Source organism: Eptesicus fuscus, chromosome 13, assembly GCF_027574615.1.
Source record: "Eptesicus fuscus isolate TK198812 chromosome 13, DD_ASM_mEF_20220401, whole genome shotgun sequence".
In the NCBI taxonomy this organism is placed as follows: Eukaryota; Metazoa; Chordata; class Mammalia; order Chiroptera; family Vespertilionidae; genus Eptesicus; species Eptesicus fuscus.
The window spans coordinates 77,941,899-77,969,636 of NC_072485.1; the positions used below are offsets into that span (position 1 = coordinate 77,941,899).

Consider the following 27,738-nt stretch of genomic DNA (forward strand, 5'->3'; position numbering starts at 1 on the left):
GGGGGGCGGGCAAGATACAACATTATCCAAAGCCATTGACCCAGAGAGACTGGGAGGAAGTACAGCAAAAGTCCTGTGACCACATGATCTCTGCCTGACAGGATTTTTTTCTTCTTCTTTTCAGTATTTCCCAACTTTTCTGGTCAACATTTTTTGGTGAAAGGGGAGGGGGGGAAATCTGTTTTAAATTAAAAAGGAGCTTTGTCTTTTATAGGATTGGAATGTCTCCCATTGGGGAAGGGAGTCCGTGGAGAGATGAATGGATAGGGTTCATCTCCATTCCCCTTCAACAGAGAGGGAGCCTGAGAGAAGCTGTTGGAGGGACCGGACCTTCTGAGAAGGCTCCAGAATGTTGCAACATTTCGGCTTGTTCAGCCCAAACGGAGATTTAGAGGAGGTTGCTTCCACCGACCCGAAGTACCTGATGGCGCCTGCATTCCAGGGAGTGCTCGCCAGGAAGCAAGCCAACCCCGGTGTCCAGGTCACCTGCGAGGGCTCGAGAGCACTCTTCAAGCTACTTAACTCGGTGCCAGTACGATCATGGGGTCCAGTCTGAGTTGCCCAAACTAAGAACAGCTCAGCTGAAAATGACACTGAGCTAGCTCCCCATGGCCCACGCTAGCCCCGTGGCTGTGGCGGTGGCATCTCAAAGATGGGCCGACCTGGAGGCATACAGGCAGCAGGAGGAGGTGGAGCGCGGGTCATCTGCACTGAAATCCCTGTGGAAAGTGGCCAAGCAGACGATGAGCGTGTCCATGAACATGGCCTCCTTCACCTTTGCAGTTGGACTGGTATCAGCTTAGAAGATGGAGAACATTGACGGGCGGGGAGGGGGGGGCGGTAAAGATCTGGAGAGAAAAGGACTCTTCAGGAAGAACATCAGCTTCTCGCTTATCCCCCAGGACAGGCCTCCGGGGCAACCCTTCGCTCTCTCCGAATGCGGCCCAAGCGGAAGCTGGTTCCCCAAATCTGGCACCTACGACAGCGAGGGACGAGATCGGCAAGGGAAATTGGGAGCTTGACCCGATCAGGGAACAGCCAAGACAACATCGGAGGTCAAAGGAGCCGCTCAGCTGAAACGCATACAGAATAATATTGAATGTAAACTGTAATTGAAAAAAAATAAGAAGCAGCTCAACAACAGGAAGATGAGGAACAAAAGAAGGAAGAGGATGATGGGCAAACATTGCACCAAGCTTGGGAGTGGGATGACGCATCCAAGGGCTCTGACAACTGAGAGAACCTGGGTTAGCCTTCCCACAGCAAGATAGGACTGCAGGGGAGGGGGGCGCGGTGAAGCGGGGGCGGGGGGGAGAGGGGGAACGCACATCTTCCCATCCCTGGGCTCCTGCTTCCGTTCTGGACCACGAAGGCAAGGGTGCTTAATCTTGCTTTGTGTTCAATAAAGTGTCAAGCAATTAAGTATTTATTTGTGTCCCAGATGATGAGCCAGCGACCTTGTTTTGGCATCGTCATCCCTATCAGAGTGTAATCCAATTTCTTAAGTGAGAGAAAAGAGTCCTGAGAAATGGCTCTGCATAATCAATGGCTTAAAAACTGATGAAAGGCCCTGGCCAGTGTGGGTCAGTGGTGGGAGCGTGGGCCCGTGCACCGAAGGGTCTTCAGTTCGATTGCCCAGCAGGTGCCAGTATTTGTGTTGCAGGTTCCATCCCTGCCCCTGTCAGGCTCTCGGGAGACAGCCAATCGATGTGTCTCTCTCACATTGATGTTTCTCTCCCTCTCGCCCTCCTTTCCTGAAAATCAGTGGAAAAAATATCCTTGGGTGAGGATATATTTCATGAGCCTGTGCAGGAAAAAAAAAAAAAAGAAAGAAAAGAAAAAGAAAAAGAAAGGAAAGAAAAACAAAGAAAGAATTTATCTGAGCCAAATTTTTGAGGACATGCCCAAAGCAAAATCTCAACAGACTGAGAAAATTCTCTGGAGAACGGCCGTCTTTTGCAGCTCATTTTATACATTTCATCCAAGGAGCAAACATGAGGAGGAGGGTCACGTGAAACCCATTCGTGGTAGGTTGACGGGCAGGAGAAAAGCAAAGAAGGGAAATGCCTACAATTAGATAAAAGATAAGAGGGAGAGAGACATACTCCTTTTCCATTGGTGAGTACGAGATAGTTAACATTTCACATCGACAGCGCGTAGCGATGGCATGCGGACAGCGAGATAACAGCGAGGCTTTCGTGGTCTGTGCTCCGTGGTCTGTGCCCCGTGGTCTGTGCTCCGTGGTCTGTGCCCCGTGGTCTGTGCTCCGTGGTCTGTACTCCGTGGTCTGTGCTCCGTGGTCTGTGCCCCGTGGTCTGTGCCCCGTGGTCTGTGCTCCGGGGCAGGTGGTGGTGCCCTGAGGGCTCTGGGAAAGAAACCCACTCTGACAGTTAGAAGGTGTGTTCTCCTCGCTGCAGGAGGAACGGGGACAGGGCTCACAGCAGAGCTTGAGCTTCACATGACGACCTGCCATGACCTCCCAGCCAGGACTTTGTGGTCAGCCCATCCTGTGTGGTTGCGTTCGGTCACTGAGCTTGTCAGTCCTGCCACGCAGCCCCCTGAGCCTGTGGGGTCTACCATGTTGCCCCCTCCGGTTCACAGGTTTATATAGCTGTAAGCATTGCCGCACAACTAAAAAGATCAAGTCCTCAGCGTAGTTAAATACAGTCATTTTCCTCGTGTTTCTGCCCACTCTGATTTTTGTAGCTTGACTGTCGATAGTCTATTTTGTTTCTTCACTCTTTCCTCAAATCCTTTAATAAAGCCAGTTAGAGCTACAAATGTACTCGGTTGAATTCTGTTATTTTATTTTTTAACATTCAAGGAACCATATTCTTTTTTTCTTTAAATATATGTTTTTCATTGATTTCAGAGAGGAAGGAAGAGAGATAGATAGAAACATTAACGATGAGAGAGAATCTTTGATTGGCTGCCTCCTGCACACCCCCTACTGGGGTGGGGTGGGGATCGAGCCCGCAACCCGGCATGTGCCCTTCCCTGGAATCGAACCTGGGACCCTTTAGTCCGCAGGCCGATGCTCCATCCACTGAGCCAAACCGGCTAGGGCTGAGTTCTGGTTTTTAATGAATCTTATCAACCATCTGAAGGAACAGAGGCACAGAGAGAATAATCCATCGCCTCTCCGGCGCTAAATAGGGAGTAAGTAGTGGAACTGGGATTAGCAGTCAGGCCGCAGGGTGCCATGACCTCAGTCCACTCATGCATTCAAACATCCACTGCCCACCTACGATGGGCAGGACCTGGAGTGGAGGAGAGACGGGCTAAGTAGACGCAGGCAGCCAGGACGACAGAGGCTGGGGCTTGCAGCTTTGGGAAAGGGCTGCGCAGGTGCTGGCCTCCGTGGGAGGCCTGGCTTGGGGAGAATGTGCTGACCCCACTGGGCTAGCCGCTTGCAGCTTCGGGCAGTTCCTCGTTTGCCCCAGGGTGGATAGACGCTCTAATGGTAAAAGCAGCTCCATCACCCTGTGGAAGGAAACCGGTAACGCTGTTGGCTGCTCCCAACAGAACATTTGGGGGTGACTCCCACCAGGTCCAAAGCCGTGTGTGGGGTTTGGGGCAGACTTGTAGGTTAGGGAGGCCCCGCTGTTGACTGGAATGCTCCCTAGAGGTCCTGGTGCGGAGGGCGGTCTGAGGCCCCAGGACCCCTCCCGGAGCAGGCCCTACGCATATCCCCTGATCTCCTGACTCCCCCACCTGCTGCTGCCCTGTGCCCACTGCAGCCTCTCACAGCCAGGGGAGCGGCACAGGAATCCTGTCGGGCCAGATTCCTTCTCCCTGGGACAGAGGAGCTGGGGAAAAAGTTGGCCACAGTCTCCCAGGATATGGCAGAGCTTCCAAAGTCGCCTCCCCTCTTCTCTTCCATTCCCCTTCCCCCCTCATTGCCTCCACATCGTCCCTCTGCCTAGTTAGATGGCATTCTGAGACGCTCTGGGGCAGGCCACAGTCACAGAGGGTCACCAGTGGGGCCCCACCAACCTGAGTGGCTTCTCCAGGGCCTGGTAGGGTAGGGAGCTAAAGGGGTGGGGACAGGGCTGGGGGCATCAGTCTAGGGATGAAGAAAGTGCCCCTGAGGAGTGAGAGAGACCCCCCCCCCCAGGAGGTAGGAGTCGGACCCTGGCTTGGAGGAATGGCCCAGAGGCAGCCAGGCATCCTGGGTAAGCAGAACCCCTGACTCCAGCCTGGGCCTCAGCTCCCCATCTGTAGGGGGTCCTCAGGTCCTGCTGTTCCTTCTCCACAGCAAGGTGAGCCTGCAGGACCCAGGGTTGTCTGAGGAGAGAGGAGCTCAGAGTGGGCAGTGCCTGAACCATGGTTTCCGGACACCCAGCCCAGAGTCTCATCCCCAAGGCCTGAGTGACTTCCCTCATATCTGGGATCTTTATTTATTATATTTAAATCCTCACAGGAGGATATGTTTTTATTAAGAGAGCGAGAGCAAGCGAGAGAGAGAGAGAGAGAGAGAGAGAGAGAGAGAGAGAGAGAAATATCAGTTGGTTGCCTCCCTCATGCCCTCTGCCTGGGGATCAGGCTTACAACCCAGGTATGTGCCATGACTGGGATTCAGACCCACAACCTTCTGGTATACAGATGATGCTCCAACCAACTGAGCCACCCGGCCAGGGCATAACTGAGATCTTTTAAAAAGACACTAACACAAAGGTGAGGCATGTAGGGCACATTTGGAACTGAATTTGGAAGGTCTGCTTTAAAACATAGGCTGGGGACACAGGAAATCACCTGGGGGCCCTGGGAGTCACTTCTAGTCGATGGACAGCCACCGCCCAGGGTCTACCACGGGGGACCCAGCAGGGCCGTATGTGCCCCGAGGGCCTCAGGTGCAGACTTTCGGTGTCGTCTCTAAATAAGGGTGACCAGGCTGTCAAGGATATACATGATCAGGCTCGAGAGATGTTCATACCACAGCCCTCCCCATGTGAGCTTAAGTGTTTCAAATCTGCCCGTTTGGATAATCCTGTTGAGGTATTTCTTCATTTTTGAAAGCGCCAGGAGCCTGCAAGAATAGGAAAGGGCCCAGGCCCCGTTAGGCCTCTGGGAGGCTGGGGGATGAGCCGCTGCAATCCACCCTTACTCACAACAGGCAGCATTGCTCTTTCGGCCTCTGAGAAGTCAGCTAACAACCCACAGGGCACAGAGACCCTTTGTAGGGCCCTGACGATGCCCAGCACTTTCCTTCTGGTTTCAGTGACTCCCCAACAACCCTGTAGAATAGGAACAGCGATCTCCACTGGGCTTAGAGTCAGGCAACTTGCCCAAGGTGTTGAGGAGCATAAATGAATCAGGAGGCTTTGCTAAAATTAAAAATGGCAACGATTTATTCAAGGGTCTTAGCATTTGCAAACTGAAAACACAACTAAATATTCAGAGTGTTCTGAAGAAGAAAGAAAAACTGAAGTCTTATAGTAAAGATGAGAATGTCAATGTAAGAAATGTTCAAATCTGTGGAGAATTTTTATGAGTTTATATTTGAGCCGAACTGATGACAATGGCCGGGACGCAAGATTTCAACGGATTGAGAAACTGCTCTGGAAAGCAGAGTTTTACCAGTTATTTTACACATTAGAACCAAAAGTGAAGGTGTAAGGGGTTACATGAAATTCACTGGTGGTGGATTAGGGAGGCGGGAGAAAGCAAAGCTGGGACATCTCTAGGACTGGATAAAAGGTAAAGGGATAGGCACACACGTCTTGTACATTATTGGGCACAGGATAGTTAACAGTCAACAATTGACACAGCAACAATGAGGCGATTTGTGATCTCCACTCTGGTGCTCTGGTTGTGCCAGGAAAAAAAGGAAATTGCCCTGACCTTCCAAAGGTATGTTGTCTGAGATGCAAAAAGACAATAGACAGGCTCAGTTAAGATACAGGTTGACCTTTGTCAGGGAAAATCCTGGCCAAGCACAAGACTACCTGCCATGACCTGCTTAGTTAGAGAGTTCTAATCTCAGACCATCCACTGCGGTCCCTTTCTGTCTCCGAGTTTGAGGGCTGCCATGTGGGCCTCCCCTGAGCTTGTCGGGTTTAGCATGTGGCCCCTTTTCCATCCACAAGCAGAATCAGTCCTGCATTCTTAACCTCTGGGTTGGTTGGAGATGGTGATCCCCTAGAATCTTCTAGGGCCCAGATGACCAGGGGTCTGGATACTAGATGTCAGGTGGTCGGGACACATGAACATTCTTTCACAAGTTCTTCACAGGGTTATCTCTAGGATTTACATACATAACTCTAGGCACTGATGCACAACTGAGAAATTCAAGTTCAATTTCCCAGGCCAGTTAAAGCAAGAATGGAATCATTTCCTCAGACCTCAGTATACCTGATTTTAGTAATTTGGTTGTATAGTGACTCTATGTTAGTTCCTCAACGGTCACACACGGGGTGCAGGCAAAAGCTCCAAACACAGGTGTTTGCCCTTGATGCTCTACTCAGGCTCCCTGCAAATGGGGGCGGGGGGGGGGGGGCAGGGGAAGGACCTGGCCCATCCACCTACCACACGACACATGGGCATTCAAGTCACCTGCTTTCATGCTCTACCTGTGACCCCTCGACAGTGAGGCCACCAACGAAGATCACACTTGGGCTCAGAGACATCCAGGAAGCTGCTGGGCCTGCTCAGTCTCTAGCTAGATCTTGGCGTGGGGCCAAACGTGGGCTCTGTAAAGGGGCCAGAACCCTGTCATTCTGCTGGCAGGGCTGTAACCCAATCCTCAGCATGTAGGATTTCAGCCCGTTGGCCTCTCGGTGCTCACATCAATATTTAAGGCTCAGAACTGAAGTGGGGCACCAGGTCCGGGGTGCAGCCTGGAAGGGATGGTGAGCACTGCCCCGCCGGGGCTCTGCTTCTCCAGCTCCCTAGTGAACCTCCTGGGGCCAAGCATCTAGTGCTTCCTGAGCCAAAGGTGCTTTTGGTGCAGAAGGACGAGGCTCCCGCATCCAGAGGGAGGAGCCCTGGTGGGTTCTGCCCTCACTAGCTGCCTGCTTGGGACAAATGGCTTCAGCCCTCTCACCTGAGAGATGCATGCTGATCACACTCAGCTCACTCCGGTCATGAACGTTCAAAGATGCTGGATCTGGGTAAAGGGCTGGCACCGTGCTTGACAAGTGGTCCCTCCATTTGGGGGTTGGCAGACTCACAAAGCCCTTCTTCAGAACAGGCCTTGCCATTGGACTTAGTGGCAGGGCTGGGGCCCATGGGTGGACCCCTCTCTACCCTGGTGGTGGCCCCTGGTCTTCTACCCTTTGGCCCTGAGGATACCCTCAGGCCAGACCAAAGGAACCATTCTGCAGGAACGCTAGGGACTGGAGAGGGACTTCCCAACCTCCCCCCTCCCCCGTTCCTGAGGCTCATCACCCATACCGTGTCTGCTCAGAATTCAGCGTCAAAGAGCTTTTGGAAATTTTTTCTTATGTCCTAGAAGAAAAGCTTTGTCATGGAACACCCTCCCCCCTGTACGGTACCTGCCATAACAAATTTCTCTCCGAGTCTTGTCCACTTCCTCCCAAATGTCAACATTCTACTGATCAGAATGTACGTTCCAGTTTGAGTTACTTTCTTACACAACATTGCCTTCCCAGGCCGAGTTGCTACAAGTGTGTGCATTATTCATTACCAAATGCCAGCCACTGGCAGATGCTATGCCATGCAGCGCACCACGTAACAGCAATACGGGGCGCTACCTGCTTGCTGCAGGCATTGCACATATCCTCTCATACACTCCTCACCACAACCCTGTGCCCTGGGGACTGTAATCCCTATTTTAAAGTTCAGGAAATTGAGGCTCAGCCCAAAGTCACCCATTCGGCAAATATTTCTGAGTGTCTACAAATACCAGGGCCTTCTGGGCACTGTGGTAGAGGACAAGATATGCAAAGTCCCCAGTCTCCTGGAGGTTCCAGTCTCGGGGAAGGAGACAGACAATACACAATAAACAAACCAAGGAGGGTGAGGGGAGAGGAAGAGGGTGGCAGTGTGTGTGTGTGTGTGGGGGGGGGAGGGGTATTACTATTCTAGGAGGAGGAACACGCAGGGGCCAGAATGGTGAGGGATTACGAATTTACTGGATCATCCGCACACCCGGTGGCTGAGCCTGGATGGCTCCAGCACCCAGAGACCAGCGGCTTTTAAAGGACTTTCGGCGGGCTTTTTCTGGGCAGAGACTTCTTTACACATAGCCAGGGGGAGAGAATGGAATGTAGTCCCCGCAAGTGAAACGTGGTCTCAGCCAAGGGAATGTCCATAGTGAAATGACCTGAGAAGCCAGTTCCCGGGAGATGGGTATCGATTCAGCTGCTTGATCAAACCTAACAGCCACAAATTCCTAACTGGGCAGGTTGTGGCGGGTAGTCCCATCCAGGCCTAGAGCTTCCTCAGCAAAGGTTAATCTAGGATAACACACCTTTGAACTGTCAGAGTAATTCTCTTTTCCAGATCCCTCAGGGCACCACCACCAACACTAGAGCGCAGACCACTCATTTCCTCATTGTTATCTTGCTGCCTGCATATTGTCTCTCTGCTGTAAATGTTAACTATCCTGTAACTATCAGTGTGAGAGAAGTATGTGGCCCTCCATTTTGCCTGATATCCAATCCTAGGGCTATCCTTGCTTTCTCTCTCCCACCCCCTCAACCTACACCAGTAGATTTCTTGTGACCCTCCTTGAGTTTTCTTTGATTCTAATGTATAAAATGAGCTGCAAAACTGCCCTTCTCGGGAGCATTTTTTTTCAACCCAATTCACTGAGATCTTGTTTTGGGCATGTCTCAAACAAATTATTAGTTTTTAATTAGAGAGAGAGAGGACAAGAGCAAGAGAAACATCCATCTTGTTGTTCCTCTTACTTATGCATTCTCTGGTGGATTCTTGCATGTCCTGGCTGGTGACTGAACCTACCACCCTGGCTTAGGCGGGACCATGCTCTAACCACCTGACATACCCGGGCAGGGCAAGTTCTTCGTTTTCCCATAGGTTTGGGTGTTCTTTTGTGGACACAGTGCTGCCAAGTGTTACGACTGGCACTCGAGAAATATGTGGAAAATGCGTCCTTCCTACCAACTGCAACCTGGCCACGCTGAAGCTCTGTCTGATACACCAACCTGTGGGCTCCGCATTGAAGGTGTTTGCCGTTTCTCCAATTGGAGGCAACGGGGAATGGGCCGTTTTCTGCCTGGGGCTTTTTGCTTCCGAGGACTTATTTTCTTGGGAGAAAGTCTTGAGAACGGGGTTGCTAGCTTGAGTCCTGTGCGTATTTATCGTTCTGGGTTTCTCCTTTTGGAAAACCAGTGCATGTCTGGCACTTTCCCTGAGGCCTGTGTCCCAGGCCTGGCCCTCATTATACCTCCTCAGAGGATGCAGCTGTAAACAGCAGGAGCTCCCGACTGCCTGCTAGATTCCTCCTCAGCCTTTCCAACCCTGCTCAAACACCCCCCACTTCCACAGGCAGAATTACTCCTTTTTCATGTAAAACCTATTATTTTAGCATTCCTATGTGCCAAGCTTCCTCAGTCTCAGGATTGGGGGTTTTGCCCCAGCACCATGGGGGGGCGCTGACTTCAGGCTGACTATATAGAAGGAAGTTTTGTATCCTCAAGGAAGCAAAGCACCTCACAGACAGAGCCAGGACACCTGCCTCGCCCCTCCCTTAGCCTAGGACTTTGGCCAAGGCTCTCGGCCTCCGAGTCTCAGCATCTATTAAATGGAATGGAAGCAATAGCAGATAAAACTTTTCCAACATCTTTAATGAGGTAACCTCTTACTCCCATAGGGAATTGCAGCCCATAAAGGCGCCGGTAGGTTCTAACAGCCCAAACCAGCAGACACCAGAACAAGTTATTGCCAGCGAGAGAGGCCCAAACCTGACTTCTTGAGTCCCTGCCTCCTGCCCAGATTTCTAGCATTCCTCTGAGATGACCAGGCTTGTGCCAGGGTACAATGGAAGGGCGGGCAATGCAAGGCCCCACCTCCCTGCAGGCTGGTATTTTTAGACAAAGTCCTTGGCCACCTTATCTAAATGGCCAGACTGGAGACCTTGATTTCTCAGCTTTCCAAACATCCAACGGGGCTCCCACCGCACCCCCCTCCTAAACCCTGGGTGCTCCCGGCTCCACATAGTGCACCCTCCAAGTCTACCTCCACGGCTGTCCAGTTAAACGCCCCCTTTCATGATAATCCTTTCTTTCAGTAAGACCATTTTTTCTTGTACCAAGCTCAGCCAAGTAAACACTACTTAAAAAGAGATTTTTGCTGGAGCAGACTGGGAAATTCCTAACAAGAAGCCATTTCCTGTGCGTCAGGTGCTGAATTTCCCAAGCAGCCAGGGAAACATCTTGTCCCAGCTCATATCCCGTCAAACAGAATCTGTAATTTTTATACTTATCTGTACCCCCCCGAGAGGTAGGGACGGACACGCGGCGGATTGTGGCCAACGGGGGCAGGGGCCCTCGCTCCCCACCGCGGGCAAAGGTGCGTTAGTCATGGTCACGCGGCGGCCTCCCGCACAGGGGCGGGCGGGCGGGCGGGGCGGCGTCCACAAAGCAGGCAGCCCCGTGGCACTCACCTTTGGCCAGAGCTCCGGGCAGCGGAGACGACCCCGCTGCGGGATGCCACCCCGCCCGCCCGCCCGCCCGGAGCATGTAGGCCCCGGCGTCCTCGGCACCGCAGATAGGGAACCTGAGGCTGCGGGAGGCCTCCGAGGGCTGGGCCGGCGGTGCGGCCTGGAACCAGTCCCTTCTTCCCCCCTTTCGGGCCTCGGTTTCCGATCTCGGGACAATCACTCCTCCGGCTCCGGCTTGGAAGGGGCGTGGCCGCGCCTCGAAAAAAAGCTGAACGGTCGTCGGGAAATATTTTTAAAAAACACCCCCACGGAGCCGCAGACCTAGGTGCCTGGTCCCAAGGTCATGCGGAAAGAGAAGCCAGGCTCCGGGCAGGAGCTGCCAGCCTGCCCCCCGCCCGGCCCCGGCCTCCAACGTCCTGGGGGTCCGAGAGGGTCCCAGGAGAATCTCGGCCCCCAAACCCAAGCCCAGAGTCCGAACCCCACGTTCAGGGGCCACCCCCGCCTCCCACCGCGCCCCAGCCCTCTCTCCGGGTGCCCGGGGCCTCGCTCGCCCCTCTCCATCCCCACGAACCCCGCCGCCGTCTCGACGCCCCGCCCTTCGCGCCGGACCCGCCCCCTGCGGTCGCAGCGCCCCGGGCGGGGGCGGTGCCGCGGCCAATGGACAGGCGGCGTGTCCAGGGCGTTGGCGGTTGTGACGCGCCGGGCCGGCGGGCGGCGGCCAATCACGGGCGAGCTCGAGGGCGGGCTGTGACGCGGGCGGCGCTCCTCGTGCGGCGGCAGCGGTATAGGAGCGAGCGCCGCGGAGCGCAGGGCCAGCCGAACGCAGCCGCCGCGGCCGCCACACGCCTCCCGCCGTCTCCGCGCCGCCGCCGCCCAGCGAACCCAGCCCGGCGCGCCCCCAACCGCCGCTGCCCCCTGGCCGGCCCGTCCGCTACGCCCGGCCGGACCCTGAACCTCGCCTTCTCGCGCTTCGGCCGCCCGCGCCTCCTCGGCTGCCTGCCTGGCATGAAGACCAAGTTCTGCAACGGGGGCGAGGCGGAGCCCTCGCCGCTCGGGCTGCTGCTGAGCTGTGGCAGCAGCAGCGCGACCCCGGCGCCCGGCGTGGGGCAGCAGCGCGACGCCGCCAGCGACCTCGAGTCCAAGCAGCTGGGCGGCCGGCAGCCTCCGCTGGCGCTGCCCCCGCCGCCGCCGCCGCCGCCGCCGGCCGACGAGCAGCCGGAGCCCCGGACGCGGCGCAGGGCCTATCTGTGGTGCAAGGAGTTCCTGCCCGGCGCCTGGCGGGGCCTTCGCGAGGACCAGTTTCACATTAGTATCATCAGGTCGGTGGCGGCCGGGCGGCCGGCCGGGCGGGGTGGACGTGGCCAGCCGCTAGCCGGTCAGGTGACGCCGGCCGGCCGGGCGAGCGGGCGGGGGCGCGGGGGCCGGCGAGAGCCACCTTTCCCGGACGCTGGTGAAGTCCAAGCCAAATCTCGCGAAACAGGCCCCGCGGCCGCCCAAGACCTTCCAAGAGGCAGGCTTTTGAGAAAAAAAAAAAAAGTATTTTTTTTTTTTTCGGTTTCGTGGGAAAGCAGGTCTCTTCCGAGGAGAACAATACCGTTCGATCACAAAGTAGTACATTTCGTTCAGAAGCTTAAACTATGTCTAGAAAGTTCCTTTGCGGTTTAGGGTCTTAAAGGAAGGAGGGATGTTATGACTGGCTTTTAAAAAAATCACTTGGTAACTTTTACTTCCAGTTCCTTGAGTCTACGATTGGGTTTTTTTTTTTTTCTTCTCCTCTTTGAAAGAGTCATTTATTAGTGGTGAAGGGGTAACATTTGCTCATTCCCCCCCCCCCCCCCAACACTGTTCAAACCTGTTAGGTGTGTTACTAACCAAAGTTAGGAGGTGTGGCTCCGAAAATCACTGGGGGAAAAGTGGAAGGAATCCCCCACCCCCCACCCCCGTTATTTTACGGTTAAACGTTTTAAAATTTAATCAAAAACGTATAAGTGTGCATATTCACACGTAACAGGAAAACATAAAGACCCCCTTGATTTTTGTCTCCACTCTGTTCCCATGGGATAACCCTTTAACATTTTAGTGTGCATCCTTCTACTTAGACCTTTAAACTGCTGTCTTTTTTCTGCGAATTTTCTTTTACATGGCTGACCAGGTTGAGGGCAGTATCTAGCAACTGGCTGGCTGCCACCAATAATCCCCAAATCCAATTTTAGTCATTTGATTCCTTTTCTGTGCCCAGTCTTTCACCGGAGCTGCAAATGCAGCAAAATTAACTGAGCTTCACTTCCTTTTTGTGCCTCTGGCCTCTCTCACAGATATGTTTATGAGCAGTGAGTCAAAAGGCAGAGAAAAGAAAACCAAAAGGTGTTTAGATAATCCCTGAATTGAGTTTTTCATTTCACTTTCCACTTGTTCGTTGCTGGTGTGTATGTAGGAAAGCGATTGACTTTTGTATATTACATTTTGTATGTTATAACCTTGCTTAATTGCTTATCCGTTCCAGGAGGGTTTTTTTTTTTTTCCTCCCAGTATAATCCCTTGGATTGTCCAGCTCTGACTGCTGCCCATGTTCTCCTTCCTGGTTCCTCCACAACTGGCAGCACAGGACAGCCCCTCCTCTTCCCCTAAGAAAGAATTATTGGGCCCCAAATGTCAACAGTGCTGAGGTTGAACAGCCTTGGAATAGAGGACTGAAGATTGAGCTTTCTCCTCTTTCATCCATCTGGCCATACTCTTAAAGATTAACCTTTGCTTTGTGGTTGGTGCTAATACTGAGCAGCTGACATTATCATGTAATCTTCACATAAATCCCTGTTAGATACCTTATATTATGCTGAGAAAACAGGGTTAGAGGCACTGAGTAACTTGCCCAAAGAGCCAGCAAAGGCCCGTTTGTTTTTTAAAATATGTTTTTGATTTCAGAGAGAGAGGTGGAAATATCAATGATGAGAGAGAATCACCTATCAGCTGCCTCCTGCACATCCCCCCACGGGGACGGAGCTGCAACCTGGGCCTGTGCCCTGTCTGGGAATTGAACCTCGACCTCCTGATTCATAAGTCGACACTCAACCACTGAGCATACCAGCCAGGCAAGGCCTGTTTGTTTAACTCAGCCTCCAGGCTTGGGGTTAAGGCACCTATTTCTGATTACTCTGTATTGATGCTGTCATTTAACAAGTATTTTTTATTTCACCTAAGCTGTGGTTGTTTCAAGTTGAGTTTTAGATGACTAGAAGATATTTTCCTAAAGTTTTTCTTTTTCATTTGCAATCTTAATTCAGTAACTGTTTTGGTGTTAGGTTTCCTTCTACTTTCTGTGTATCTGGTCCTTTGGACTTGAGGATTGTTTTTCTGCTGAGACACTTTATGTTGTGAATTTTTTTAAATACATATTTTTATTCATTTCAGAGAGGAAGGGAGAGGGAGAAAGAGACATCAATGATGAGAGAGAATCATTGATTGGCTGTCTCCTGCACGCCCCATACTAGGCATTGAGCCCACAACCGGGGCATGTACCCTGACCAGGAATTTAACTGTGACCTGGTTCATAGGTTGACACTCAACCACTGAGCCACACCGGCCAGGCTCTTTAGTCATTTTGACTTTTAGATGATGGTCTTGAAACTCCTGGGTCCAGGCCCTAACCTCTAGGGAGACTTAGTATGTGTGCTGGACTTGATGCCTGTGACATATGTACAGTTTGCAGTGGTTTCAATGCCATTTTTTATTTTTCACCAAAATACATTTGGTTAGGTGCAAACCAGATAACTTAGCAGAAGAAAATCTTTGTGTTAAAGGTTTCTTTGGAGCAGGTGGTTTCTTGGATTTATCATTGAGCATTCTCAGCTAGATATGAATTCTTTCCCAGATGATTGGAATATGTATAATTTGTTTCAGTTTTTTAAAAATTATTTTTATTGATTCCAGAGGAAAGAGAGGGAGAGAGAGAGAGAAACATCAATGATGAGAGAATCATTGATTGGCTGCCTCCTGCAGGCCACCTGGGGATCAAGCCTGCAATCCAGGCATGTGCTCTAACCGGAATCAAACCAGGAATTGAACTGTGACCTCCTGGTTCATAGGTCAATGCTCTATCACTTAGCCACAGTGGCGAGGCAAAATATATCTAGATGTTTATGATGGATAAATGGATAAGCAGAGGTGACATTTACATGCAGTGGAATATTATTCAGCCTTAAAAGAGGATATTCTGATACCTGCTACAGCATAGATGAACCTTAAGGACATTATGCTAAGTAAAATAAGCCAGACACAGAAGGACAAATATTGTATTGACTTCTGTGAGGTCCCCAGAGTAGTCAGATAAATGGAAACAGAGTAGACTGTTGATTCCAAAGGCTGGGGGAGGGGGAGAAAAGGGAATTAGTGTTTAAATATACAGCCTTTTAGTTTTACAAGATAAAGCATTATGGAGATGGATGGTGATGATAGTTGTACAAAAATGTGAATATATAACTGTACACTTAAACATGGTTAAGCGGGTAAATTGTATGTTACTCATATACTTGAAAACATTTTTTGTGAGATCAAGTTGCAAACATTGAAGCCTCTCCTAGATGTAAATACATACACGAGCTCCAAGACATTGCCCCTGTACATTGCCCGGTAACTGTAGTCCACGCTTGTTCTTCAGCAGAATTACCACCTGCTTCCTTTCACAGGCTGGCTGCTTGAAGCCTAGAATGTGACATTCACAAGTGCTGATGGGTTCAAGTGGGTCACATGATACAGCTGGAATACATCACATCTACTAGAATATTCCTCTTTTTTCTTGGGACTGAAAAGGTTTTGATGACATCATTGACTTAGATTTGGCTTCCTTTTACAGGTGGACACATGGAGTATAGTTACAGTCCATGTGAACTTTTCAGAGCAACCGAAGTTAATAGTTTTCATAGCCAACACCCGATGACAGTATTCAGTGTTTTTGGTAAGATGGTAATAGTCTCTAGGGATTTGTGAAGTGACCTTTGCATGTGCTATAGAACCAAAATGACATCTTGCCCCTATAGCATTATGGCTGGTGAGGGTATGATGAGTTTCAGGGCTGTGCCGTGGTGTTCCATCCTGAGGGACTGAACATTAGAAAGGGGGAGGTGGCAGGATCGTATTTTACAGTCACAGCCACCTTCCTTTGCTTCCTCACATTACACTTGGGTTTTTCTTATTATCTGTTCAAGGGGGAGCATTCCTTCCAACTTCGGCCTCCCAGGTGAAACACAGCTGTGCCTTTTGGTGAACAGATAGGCCTCTGAAATGAAAGGTATTTCCTCATTTGCCTCATAGGGGAAAAAGTCTATTTTACTTCTCATTGAAAAATCTACAAATTGCCATTAAGTTTTGAAATCAGTTGTATTGTATGCTGATGTTAAACTGTTTGACTTGCAGTGACCTAGTAGCAAATTAAGAGGAACTTGATTAAATTTTAAGCTTGCCTTATTTGGGGGTTTTATGGTTTTGCCTTGGGTGTAGGTAACATAAGTTTTCCCAGAGGCTTTACTAAGATAAGATAGTCACTAAGATAGTGGACTTGGGAAGGATTGTGCTGTAGGTTCTGGATCAGTGAGGCTAATGTAGAGAAAGACGAGTGGGGAAGAAAACAATAAAGTTTGCTAAATCCAGAACTTTCGCTGAAGTTGAAGGATGGAAAAGTCACCAAGAAACAAATTTGTTCTTCTTACAAATTGTTATGAATGAAAATCATTTTGGCTTTTTAAAGGGCTAGATCAGGAAATTCAGGGCAGGGGAGGCCCAGACATAAACAGAAGGAAATTTGCAGGTAGGTTCAATTAACTGGAGCACAATTTACTGAAAAATTTCCTTATTCTTATTTCTTTTTTTTAAATCCTCATCCCAGGACATGTTCATTGATATTTAGAGAGAGGGGAAGTGGGAGGGGAAAGCGGAAGGAAGGAGTTGGCGGGGGAAGACAGAGAGACTGGAGACCGGAGATTGAACCTGCAACCTTTTAATATATTTTATTGATTTTTTACAGAGAGGAAGAGAGAGGGATAGAGAGTTAGAAACATCGATCAGCTGCCTCTTGCACACCCCCTACTGGGGATGTGCCCACAACCAAGGTACATGCCCTTGACCTGATTCGAACCTGGGACCCTTGAGTCCACAGGCCGACGCTCTATCCACTGAGCCAAACCGGTTTCGGCAAACCTGCAACCTTTTAGGTGTACGGAACGATGCTCCAACTGAGCCACCCAGCCAGGGGTGTAAGTTAATTCTTGGTTAGCTGGATATAAAAAGAAGTTGAAATGCTTATTTTTATATCTGATTAGTAATCTGTAAAAGAAGCGGGGTGGGATTGGTGAAGCACACTCAGCTAGGTCCAGAGGATGCCTGTTAGAATTCCCAGCAGTGACTCTGCTCTTCAGTTTCCAACATGTGTCACTTACACGTGTTGAATGTGAAGTGAATATGTTATTTTTCATTTTATTTGCTTCATGAGTATGTTGTGCCTCCTAAATTTAATTATGACATGTGTGTTTATTATAAAGCTGTCCCTGCCAGATGATAAAGTTTGTAGTTTGAGTTCACAATTCTTTGAAATCCTTGATAGTTCCAGGGCCAGATATTCTTTTTTTTTCTTCTTCAAATTGATTTTAGAGAGAGGAAGAGGGAGAGAGGGAGAAACATTGATTTGTTATTGCATTTATTTATGCATTTATTGGTTGATTCCTGTATGTGCTCTGACCAGGGATTGAACTCACAACCTTGGATCGGGACAACACTCGAACCAACTGAGCTACCCCACCAGGGCCTTGGGCAGATCATATTGACAGATATGCCATAAATTGGGCTGTTGGATGTTTGCTATCATTTCTGTGGCATATTTTCCTAATATCTCCTTGTTCCTAGTCATTTTATTTGGCTCATAGGTAACTGGCTTATTTCTGGATGGTTTTCACAGTTTGCGTCATCCATAATGGTGACCTTTTATTTTGATTGTCACTAAAACATAACCAGTGGTTTACTTCCTCCTACTAAAGCCTATTGAGCAACAGAGGCTACAGATAATTTAAGAGATGAAGGATTTCCAGGTTGTTCGCCTGTTTCTGGCCAAGCTTGGCCTGCCTGCCTTCCTTCCTTCCTTTAGGAGTACGGGGATAAACTTTGAATGGAGTTACACAACTTAGAACAGTAGTTCATCTGTTTGCTCTCCTTGTTGACTGAGCTCTCAAGAGGATGTGACAGGAAGGAGAACTAGGACTTTTAACTAATGCTTGTCCTGTTGCTTGGGAGCCAGAAGCCCTTGCTGGCTGTGACTGGAGCTGCAGGGCAGTTCTGATAGCTATGCACATGAGGCTCTGCCCCCCAGTTGAAAAGAAAGGTTAAGGGTCCTTGCATCCTCTGTCGCTGCACCTTCCATCTGCTTTTCCACTTGCTTGCTGGGTGGGGGATGGGGATACTAGAACCTTGAGTTCCCTTATCTTTCTGTTCCTCCTTAACTGGGGTAGACAACTAACTGGCCTTGGGGAAAATAGATCCTTAACTCTTGTGAAGGCTCCCAGGTACTCGTGATGGCTTTCTCTTAAGCTACTGAAGAAAAAAAAATCTTAAATTTGACTTTTATTTACATCTGGACCATTGTTTCTGTGGAAGCACATTCAGATTTTTTAGTAGCTTAAAACTCATTACATAGGAAACAGTCAATTTTCTTATTTTAAAAAAACTATTGAAATATAATTCACATACCACAATTCACCCATTTAAAACGTGCAATTTAGTGGTTTTTAGAATACCCACAGATGTATGCAGCCATCACCACAGTCAGTTTTAGAACATTTTCATCATCTCAAAGAGAAACTCTGTCCCCTTTAGCCTCCTGCCTCCCTAGCCCTACGCACTCACTAATCTGACCTTTGTCTTTATTGACTTCCTATTTCTGGGCATTTCTTATGAATGGAATGCATGTGATTTTTTTTTTGTGTTTTTAAGGATCATCCGTGGTATAGCATATCATTGATACATTCCTTTTTTAAAAATTGTGGTAAATATACACATAATAAAGTTGATTACAGTTTTAACCATTTTTAAGTATATAGGTCAGTGGCATTAAGTACACTCACATTGTTGTGTCACTGTTACCACCATCCTTCTCAAGAATGTTTCTGTGCTTCCAAACTGAACCTTTGTGCCCATTAAACATTAACTTCGCATTCCCCTTAATAGCCCCTACCTATCCTTTGAAATTCATTAGCTCAATCAGAGTCTGTTTTTAGTTTTGTGTGTGTTTCCTGAAATGTGGGATATACTTTTGATGTGCAGCTCTGCTGACACCTTGATTTAGCCCCAGACCTTTCTTCAGGCATTTGAACTCCAGAACTAAAAGATAGTAAATTTGCTGTTGTAAGCCATAAGTTTTCAGTCATATATTACAGCAGCTGTAGGAAATGAAGACATTTGTTTTGTGCAGGTTTGTACAGACTAGTCTTGATGTAAGGCTCTTGGTGTCCACTGCACTTGTTACCATGTTTAGCTTTGTCTCTTGTGTCTTGTGGCATCAGAGTTAAAAGCAAGGACCCTGGAGCCATACACCTGCATTTGAATCCTGGCTTAGTCACTTCCTTGCTGTGTGCCTCAATTTCCTTATCTATAAAATGGGGCAATACCAGTGTCCACCTATAGGATTGTTGGGAGAAGGAAACAAGTTAATCCTTGTCAAATACTTCATTACTCTGAGCCCTTATAATGACTAATGAAGTCCTACTCTTTATAGTGGAGTGAATTTGAGGGTCAGAGAGGTTGTGATGTGCCCAAGATTGCACAGCTAATAAGGGGCAGAAGTGGGATTTGAATGCCAGGCTCCCTGGCTCTGAAGCCTGTGGTCTTTCTCTTAGCATGTTGCCTTCTACAGAAAGATGGGAGCTTACAGTCTAATTAGGGAGCGAAGACTAACTTACCAATTTTATTAGCACTATAAGGCAGTTCAGGGAGGAGTTTGGAGAAGAGAGACTTAGTGGGACAAGAGTGCTGCTGTTTGTTGTCATTTTTGGAAAACGATTATTGAGCATCCACAATTTGGAGGCCATTGGGCATTAAGAATTGAAGGTAGACATTACCCTGGCTTTCAAGGAGCTAGCAGGGAAGATGGCAAAAGCTTCTTGTGGAGGTTGGACTTTGAACTTGGTCTTAAATGGTAGGTAATTTTTAGATAGCAGAGAAGGAGGAGTTTCCAGATTGGAAGAACTCAAGTTAGTGGATGTGGTGATAAGTTCTATCAGTTAGTACTTATAACAGAAAACTCCAGAGTAACAAAAGCTTAAACCACATAGAAATGTATTTTCCTCCGTGTTAGAGCTCCAGAGTCACCAGGCCGGGCCAGTCTGGAAGCTCCACAGGCTAGATGGGGATGCAGGCTCCTTCCAGCTACCTGCTCTGCCATTCCTAAGATGTGGCCCTTATTCTTATAATCTAAGAAGCTGCGAAAGCTCCGGCCATATGTGCCCGTCAGGCTCTTGCAAAAAACTGGAATAATACTAGGTCATAGAGAATTTAACATAGGGAACAGGGTGGACAGGTGTAGAGGGCACTAAAAAGGCAGAAGTGATTAAAATAACTAATTGCATGAAGCAGCCCCACTCCGGGCCTTGGAGAACCAAAGGGAAGAGGTGGGAGTTACCAGAATCTGGAAGTTCTGAGGAGGGGCCCCACAGAATTAAGATCCAGCCTCCGAGGAGAGGGCACTGCTTGGCTATTGCTGGTTCTCACGGTGAGAAGCGTCCCTGTGAAGCCAGAGCCCAGACCTCTGAGCTGGTACCTCTGAGAAGGTGTTCTGGGGCTGGTTCTGGAACAGCTGCCATGGCTGGGCTGACGTGTTGCTACTGCAGTGCCAACAGGAACAGGGAGCAACACACCTTCTCCCTCCTCTTGCCTTCCAGGCCCCTCCAGTGCCACAGGGCCCCACTGCCCACACCCAGTGGGGAGCATCTGATCACGGAGATCTGGAACTGGAGTAGCCCCAGTCTGCATCACAGCAGAAAACAGATGGGTTTGGAGCTCAGAGACAATAGCTCAGCAATTGACACACCATCATTTTCTTGTTTCAGACAGAGTAGTGGAGGGTGGGGAAGAGAGAGGGGCAAAGTGGGAACTTGTCTTATGTTGATTTCCCAGAAGTCACAGGCCTTTTACATTTGCCAGCACTTGTTAGCATGGGCCCACCTAGCTGTAAAAGTATTTGCTAAGTATAGTTTTTGATATAGGGCACTTCCCGGCTGAATAAAGCTGGGTTCTAGGGAGGTGAATATCTGCCACGGGAGCAGAACTGTCAGAGTTGTTAGACTGACGTTTATGTAGCAACATTAATAACCTCCAGACAAAAAAAATTCCCGTTATCTTTCCTCCCTACACAAGTTGAAGTGTTCTCTCTTGCTTTGCATTTCTTTTATTTATTTATTTTTTAAAAATATTTTTTTATTGGTTTCAGAGAGGAAGGGAGAAGGAGAGAGCGATAGAAACATCAGTGATGAGAGAGAATCATGGATTGGCTGCCTCCCGCACGCTCCCCACTGGAGATTGAGCCCGCAACCTAGGTATGTGCCCTTGACTGGAATCAAACCAGGGCCCTTTCAGTTTGCAGGCCAATGCTCTATCCACTGAGCCAAACCGGCTAGGGCTGCTTTGTATTTCTTGAAAGTGCTTGTCATTATATGCTTACAAATCCCTACATAATTGAGCATGTGGTGATGTAGATTCGCTTTGTATTTTAGCCTTACTTTTGGCATCATATCTTGACTAGGCTGGACTGTCCATGGATGGAACAAGGAATGAGACTGGTGGCTCCCTGACTGGGGATGTTATTCTAGAAAGCTGTGGTTCGATTTGTTGGTAACTTCTTGTACATATACTGCCATCCAGTATCTATGCATCTGACAGGCAGGTATAGACTCAGGATGTGCTGAAGCACATAGTTGCAAACACCGTCCCCTGATTTTGAACTCTGTCTTATAGTTTTATGTCTGCTTTCTTCATCAGAGTGGACATTTCTTGAGGATAGGAACCAGATCCTATTTCGGTTTTGTATTACCCTAGCTTCCAGCAGAGTGCTGTGCTTATGTAATAACTAGAGCCCGATGTCCGAATTTGTGCACGGGTGGGGTCCCTCGGCCTGGCCAGCAATCAAGGCCTATCAGGGACCAGCCAGCCAGGAGAGGTGGGGGAAGGATTGTGGGAGGTTGGCTGGCCAGGGGGAGGGGCCGTGGGAGTTTGGCTGTGGGAGTGCACTGACTACCAGGGGGCAGCTCCTGTCTTGAGCGTATGCCCCCCTGGTGGTCAGTGCACATCATAGCAACTGGTCAACTGGTTGTTCAGTTGTAACGGTCACTTAGGCTTTTATATACAGAGACTAGAGGCCCTGTGCACGAAAATTGGTGCACTGGAGGGAGGGGTCTCTCAGCCTGACCTGCCCCCTCTCAGTCTGGGAGCCATCAGGGGATGTTCCCATGGGGAATGGGCCTAAGCCGAAGTCTGGTCACCCTCTGCAGGAGGTGATTGGGTTTATCAGGGGAAAGCACCACCCCTGTCACCCCGCTGCTGCCACTGCTGGCCACGGCGTCTGTGAGGCCTGAGCCCTGGGCCTCGCAGCCTCTGGGCTCATGGCTGCCACGAGCCCCGGGCCTTGTAACCGCTGTGGCTTTGTCTGGATGGATGTCCAGAAGACGTCTGCCCTAATTAGCATATTACCCTCTTAGTAGTATAGATTCCTCAAGACTTAATGGCTAGTTAGGATTTAGTGGCTCTGAAGTTAATAGAGGTGAGGTGCCTCTTGTCTGTAATTGCTGATTGTAGGGTATTTTGTATTCTGCAATTTAACTCCAATCTCTGCATTAGCGAGCCACCTTCTATACCCAGTCATTTCCAACCCAGGCAGGTGATTTGTCCTTAAGGCTTATTCCTTCCTGTTGAATGACCTCTGCAACTTGTTTCCTGTCTTCACTAGTCAGGTGGAAGGGTTAGGGTATTGAGATCTTCCATTTCCTCTGAATGCTCCAAGAATCACTTAACGTTGCAGGTTTTTTGAAAAGGCTTGTTAGTCAAAATTGGTTGAGAAGTTTTTACTGACATGGGCATGGAAGAGGTAGGTCTTGGAACTGTACTTCAAATGGAAAGTTCTGGAGGAAGTGGAATCTGCTGTGATGGAAGTTTGGAATCATAAAAGAATGTGGGGTAGGAGGACTGCATCTGGGATTCCCCATTGCTAGTGCTGGAGAGAGTACTCCTGGTCCTTGTCATTCTCTAGAGGCCAGTGCCATGTGTAGGGCACACATGCGTTTTAAAAAAAAACCTCTCTTGCCCTGACGGTGTGGCTCAGTGGATAGAGTGTCGGTCTGCGGACTGAAGGGTCCCAGGTTCGATTCCGGTCAAGGGCATGTACCTTGGTTGCGGGCACATCCCCAGTAGGGGGTGTGCAGGAGGCAGCTGATGGATGTTTCTAACTATCCCTCTCCCTTCCTCTCTGTAAAAAATCAATAAAATATATATTTAAAAATAAATAAATAAATAAATAAATAACCAACCTCTCCCCCAGCAGTAATCTAGAAGGACAGATTGGGGATTTGCCTGCTTTTGTTTTTTTAAGTATATATATTTTTTATTTCAGAGAGGGAGGAGAGAGAAAAATCAGTGATGAGAGAAAAATCATCGATGAACTGCCTCCTGCACACCCCCTGTACTGGGAATCTAGCCCACAGCCCAGCCATGTGCTCTGACTGGGAATTGAACCATGACCTCCTGGTTCATAGGTAGACACTCAGCCAGTGAGCCACATTGGCTGGGAAGGGTTTGCCTATCCTATATAATAGAAACCTAATATGCTAAGTGTCTGGTCGTCTGGTTGTCTGTTCAACCAATCAAAGTATAATATGCTAATGATATGTTAAGGCCACTTATCCGCACACTGTGACATGCACTGACCACCAGGGGGCAGACACTCGACCGTTTGACCAGTCGCTATGATGTGCACTGACCGCCAGGGGGCAGATGTTCCAACTGGTAGGTTAGCTTGCTGCTGGGGTCCAGCTGATCGGGACTGAGTGAGACAGGCCATTCATGCGCTGGTCCCTCCCCAGCTGGCCAACCTCCCTTGTCCCTCCCCGGCCCCCATTGTGCACCTGTGGGGTCCCTTGGCCTGGCCTGTGCCCTGTCGCAATCTGGAACCCCTCAGAGGTTGTCGGAGAGCCGATTTTGGCCTGATCCCGCAGGCCAAGCCAAGGGACCTCAATGGTGCACGAATTTGTGCACCGGGCCTCTAGTTTTTAATGTGACTCATGGAATTGATCTGAAAACTGTGGAGTTAATCATTTATGTTGCAAGTATCTTGAGAATGAATGAAGACTTAATGAGAACAGTGCTTGTGGGGTCCTCACTTTTCATCCATTGTAGTTCTCCAAGGAGAGTGACTTAGTTGACTTCAGAATACAGGTATTTACCATCCTCTTATTTCTCACAGAGGTGGCCTCAGTAACATGCTGTTCCTGTGCTCCTTACCCGACACTGTGGCCACCGTTGGTGACGAGCCTCGGAAAGTGCTGCTACGGCTGTATGGTGCGATTTTAAAGATGGTGAGTTTCTGGGCTGCTTAGGGATGGGAGGGACCTGTTAACAGTTTTAATCCTCTTTCCTAAACTACGTGGGAAGAGATTTTAAATGTTTTAGTGGTGTTACTAAAGCTATTTAAATATATTACTTTTATTTTAATTGGGCTGTACAACTTGGCTTTTGTTTCTATTCTAAGTGAATTCCTGTTTTTACTTATTATTTATTATGGAACTAGTGCAAACATTCCTAGCTTTATATCCACAGAAAGTATAATGTTGGTTAAATCTTAAAGAGTGCCTGATGATGCTCGGGTTTTCAGCTCAGATTTAGGTTGTGACCTTCTGATGTGGAGCAGGTGTTTTTATAGCATGATCACAGGTTTTACAGGGTGGTCCCAGTGGGCAGCCCTCCGGGAAGTGGAATTTATTAACTGCCTCCTTGGAGATTTCTTTAAAACTTCAAATTTGTTAGATTTACAATCTTTCCTAATTTTTATATTACTTAAATAATTTATTCTAATTTTAATTAAAGTACCTTATTTGTTGAATTGTCTTAATCTATTATAGGATATCCCAAATGTCTGGATTTTTAAAACTATTTTTAATACCATGAGTTTACCATTTTACTGACCACATACACTCATATTGGATGGATATATTTCTATGGTAGAATTTTGATACTCATTTAAATCCTCTTTGGAAGGGCCTATTTTTTATCTTTATGAAATGGAGAATAGTTTTCTGACTTAATTTTTAAAACACTAGTTTCAGCTCAATCTAAAAAGCAGGTCATGTCCATGTCTATGATAATTTGATTATGTTTAGAAATATTAATAATTAAGATTGGCACTTTATATATTAATTCATTAAAAATGAATTATTGTCATAATTTGACTGAATCTTTTCACTGGATAATTTTTCCTTGACCCTGACAAGCTGTGAAAGTGGTTAGGATCTGAAAGAGTTGGAAACAAGTTAGTCTGCTGTGAGATTGTGTGCACTTTGCTGAGGAAATCTGAGGCCATTTACAGTTAGGTATATACAGCTGAATTGCAGCTGACCTTGACCTTGACGATGCACAAGCAGAAAAGATTCTTCTGTTTGCCATGCAGTTTGGTTTTATTTATTTAATCAAGTTGCAGTATCAAATCACAGGTTTTGAAATACCCAATTGATGTCCTTTTGGCCCTTTTAATAAAGTCAGTCTTTAGCCACTTCCTGTGATGACTTTTCCATTCCGTAACAAGCCCCATTTCTGTTTGTTTTTGTGTGCTTTCATTTAAGCAATACTCTAATAACCTTTATTGGAATTGGCATGTGATAGAAGACTATTGTTTAAATCTGATTTATGAGGCTTTCACTTCTGTTTATAATTTAAACAGGAGTGTTTTAAATGTGTACTCCCAGACCCTGGCAGGCTAGCTCAGTTGGTTGGAGCATCATCCAAAAACAAGGTGTGGGTTTGATCCCTGGTCAGGGCACATACAAGAAATAACCAATGAATTCGTAAATAAGTGGAACAACAGAGTGCTGTTTCTCTCTTAAACCAATAAAAAGAATATTTAAAATCAATAAGTATGCACTCCGCACTCCTCTAGGTGCTAGACTAAGCGAGGCGGCAAGCCCTGTGCTCTGCCTAGAGCAGAGAGGTGAGGCAGATGCTCTGGATCTGTGCTATCCAGGAAGCTGGTCACCAGCTGCATGTGGCTGATTTAATGCTTAAAATGTGGCAAGTACAACCAAGAAATGAACTTTTAAATTGTATTTAATGTTAATTAGTTTAAATGGAAGTAGTCACATGTAGCTGGTGGCTACTGCATCAGACAGCTCAGCTCTAGAACGTGCTGCCTTACTGGGAGGTCACTTAGTAAGAGCCAGCTACAACACAGCCTGTGACTTTCCCTAACAGAGATTCACTCTCAGTAGTTAGTATGTTGTCCTTTTAAATGTTTTAGCAGCCTAGGATTATTACCTTATAGTAAGTACTTAAGTACAATAGAAATGTCTGGAAATAGAATTTGCTTTAACAGAATTCTATGTTCCTATTTGTTTTTAAGGGGAAAAATAGGCTATTGGGTAACTCTGAAAATAAAGAGCAGAATAATTGAAGCCACTTAACATGGAATTAACTCTTACCAAACTAATGGAATGGAATATATTTTACATACAGTTCTAATTTGTAGGGGGATACTCTACATTTAGTTTCTTGATTATATTTTTATTAGACAAGTTTAGTTTCCATTTCTGAAACTGCATCTACTGATGACAGCTGGAAACTGTGCCTGGAGCATGTTGGGTACAAAGGGAAACGAGTAGCTGACAGGGTGGTAATGAGCCAGTGTTGACAGTCTCATGATTGACTTACTAGACAATAAACTCACTTTTCTTGGGGGGAAAAAACTTTCTTTGCCTCATAGGTGGAAATCTATTTCAGCATAATTACTTGATTGAGTCCTTAGTTTAAGTACCCTTTTTCTTTTTTTTAGAAATTGAAGTTTGAACCTAGTAAACTATGAAACCTACAGCTTCAAATGTAAATGTTTTTGGTCCCCAGGTTCTTCAGGATTATCAGGGGCACTTGTTGCCAGTTAGACTTTCAGACATTAAGACTACTATTGACAACACTAGGAGGGGAAATGCAGGGACTCCCAGACCAGACCACGGTAAGAGAGAAGGAAATAGAGGTAGACTGAGGAGCCAGAAAGAGGCGAGCCAGACAGCAGTTGTTATGTGCTTTAAAAATTGAACTTTCACAACACTATCAGGGATTTTACCATGAACTTAAATTCTTTTCCCAATATTTTTAACTCAGTTTAAAATTTTCTGATATCTTATCAACTCTTTGAATCTGGCCTATAAGGGATGAAGAGATATTTATAATCTACAATGACACTTTTCTTCCCAAAACAATGACAAAATTAACAGAATTGACAGTAACTTGTCAGGATTGGCATTAAGAGATATAGCTTAAGGCAGAGTTTAATATAGTACAGTGCAAATATTATATTTGCCTTTTTTACTTTAGATGGAAGCACACACATCTCTACATATGATTGTGCATTTATGGAAATATAATTGGTATAACCTAAATAAGCTATATAAATGCAGTTGTAGCATCCTTTTGAGGTGGATTAAAATAAGCTCCTTTCTTTAAAAATCTTAATTGATGACTGTACATAATATGTATTTTCTCATAATACTTTGCTGTTTTGCTTAATTATATGATAGACTCGTTTAGTGTGTCCCTTTCCCCCCTTTCTCTTTGTTTTAAGCTTTTGACATTTTTAATCTCTGTGACAATAAAATATTAAATAAATAGAAATCTTTGATTTACATTTACAGTAATTTACAAATGACTTGGTTTGAAATAATGAGATATTTCTCAACTTTTTTGTTTTTCCTTACTTTGTTGTTGTGAGGTGTCTAACTTCCTTTATTTCCATAGTGGCAGGGAAATGGCTGCTGTTTGGTGCAGTTCACTAAGGGTTAAGTAGCAGAAAGCCAAGGTAAAACCTTCTAATTGGTCTAAGGCCCAGTTTTTGTCCCTTATTTTTATATAAGATGAGCCATAAGCAGACT

At 47.4% G+C, this 27,738-nt stretch overlaps 1 protein-coding gene across 2 annotated transcripts in view; it reads left to right on the forward strand.

The window, feature by feature from the left end:
- Positions 1-11,376: 11,376 nt before the first annotated feature.
- The window catches only part of CHKA (choline kinase alpha), a 43,613-nt gene continuing 27,251 nt past the window's right edge, over positions 11,377-27,738 (forward strand). For both annotated transcript variants that reach the window (XM_054725599.1, XM_054725600.1), the window contains exons 1-2: positions 11,377-11,907; positions 24,072-24,183. In XM_054725599.1, the coding sequence (XP_054581574.1) occupies positions 11,594-11,907; positions 24,072-24,183 (426 nt within the window). In that variant the 5' untranslated portion in view covers positions 11,377-11,593. The remainder of the gene's footprint in view (positions 11,908-24,071; positions 24,184-27,738) is intronic.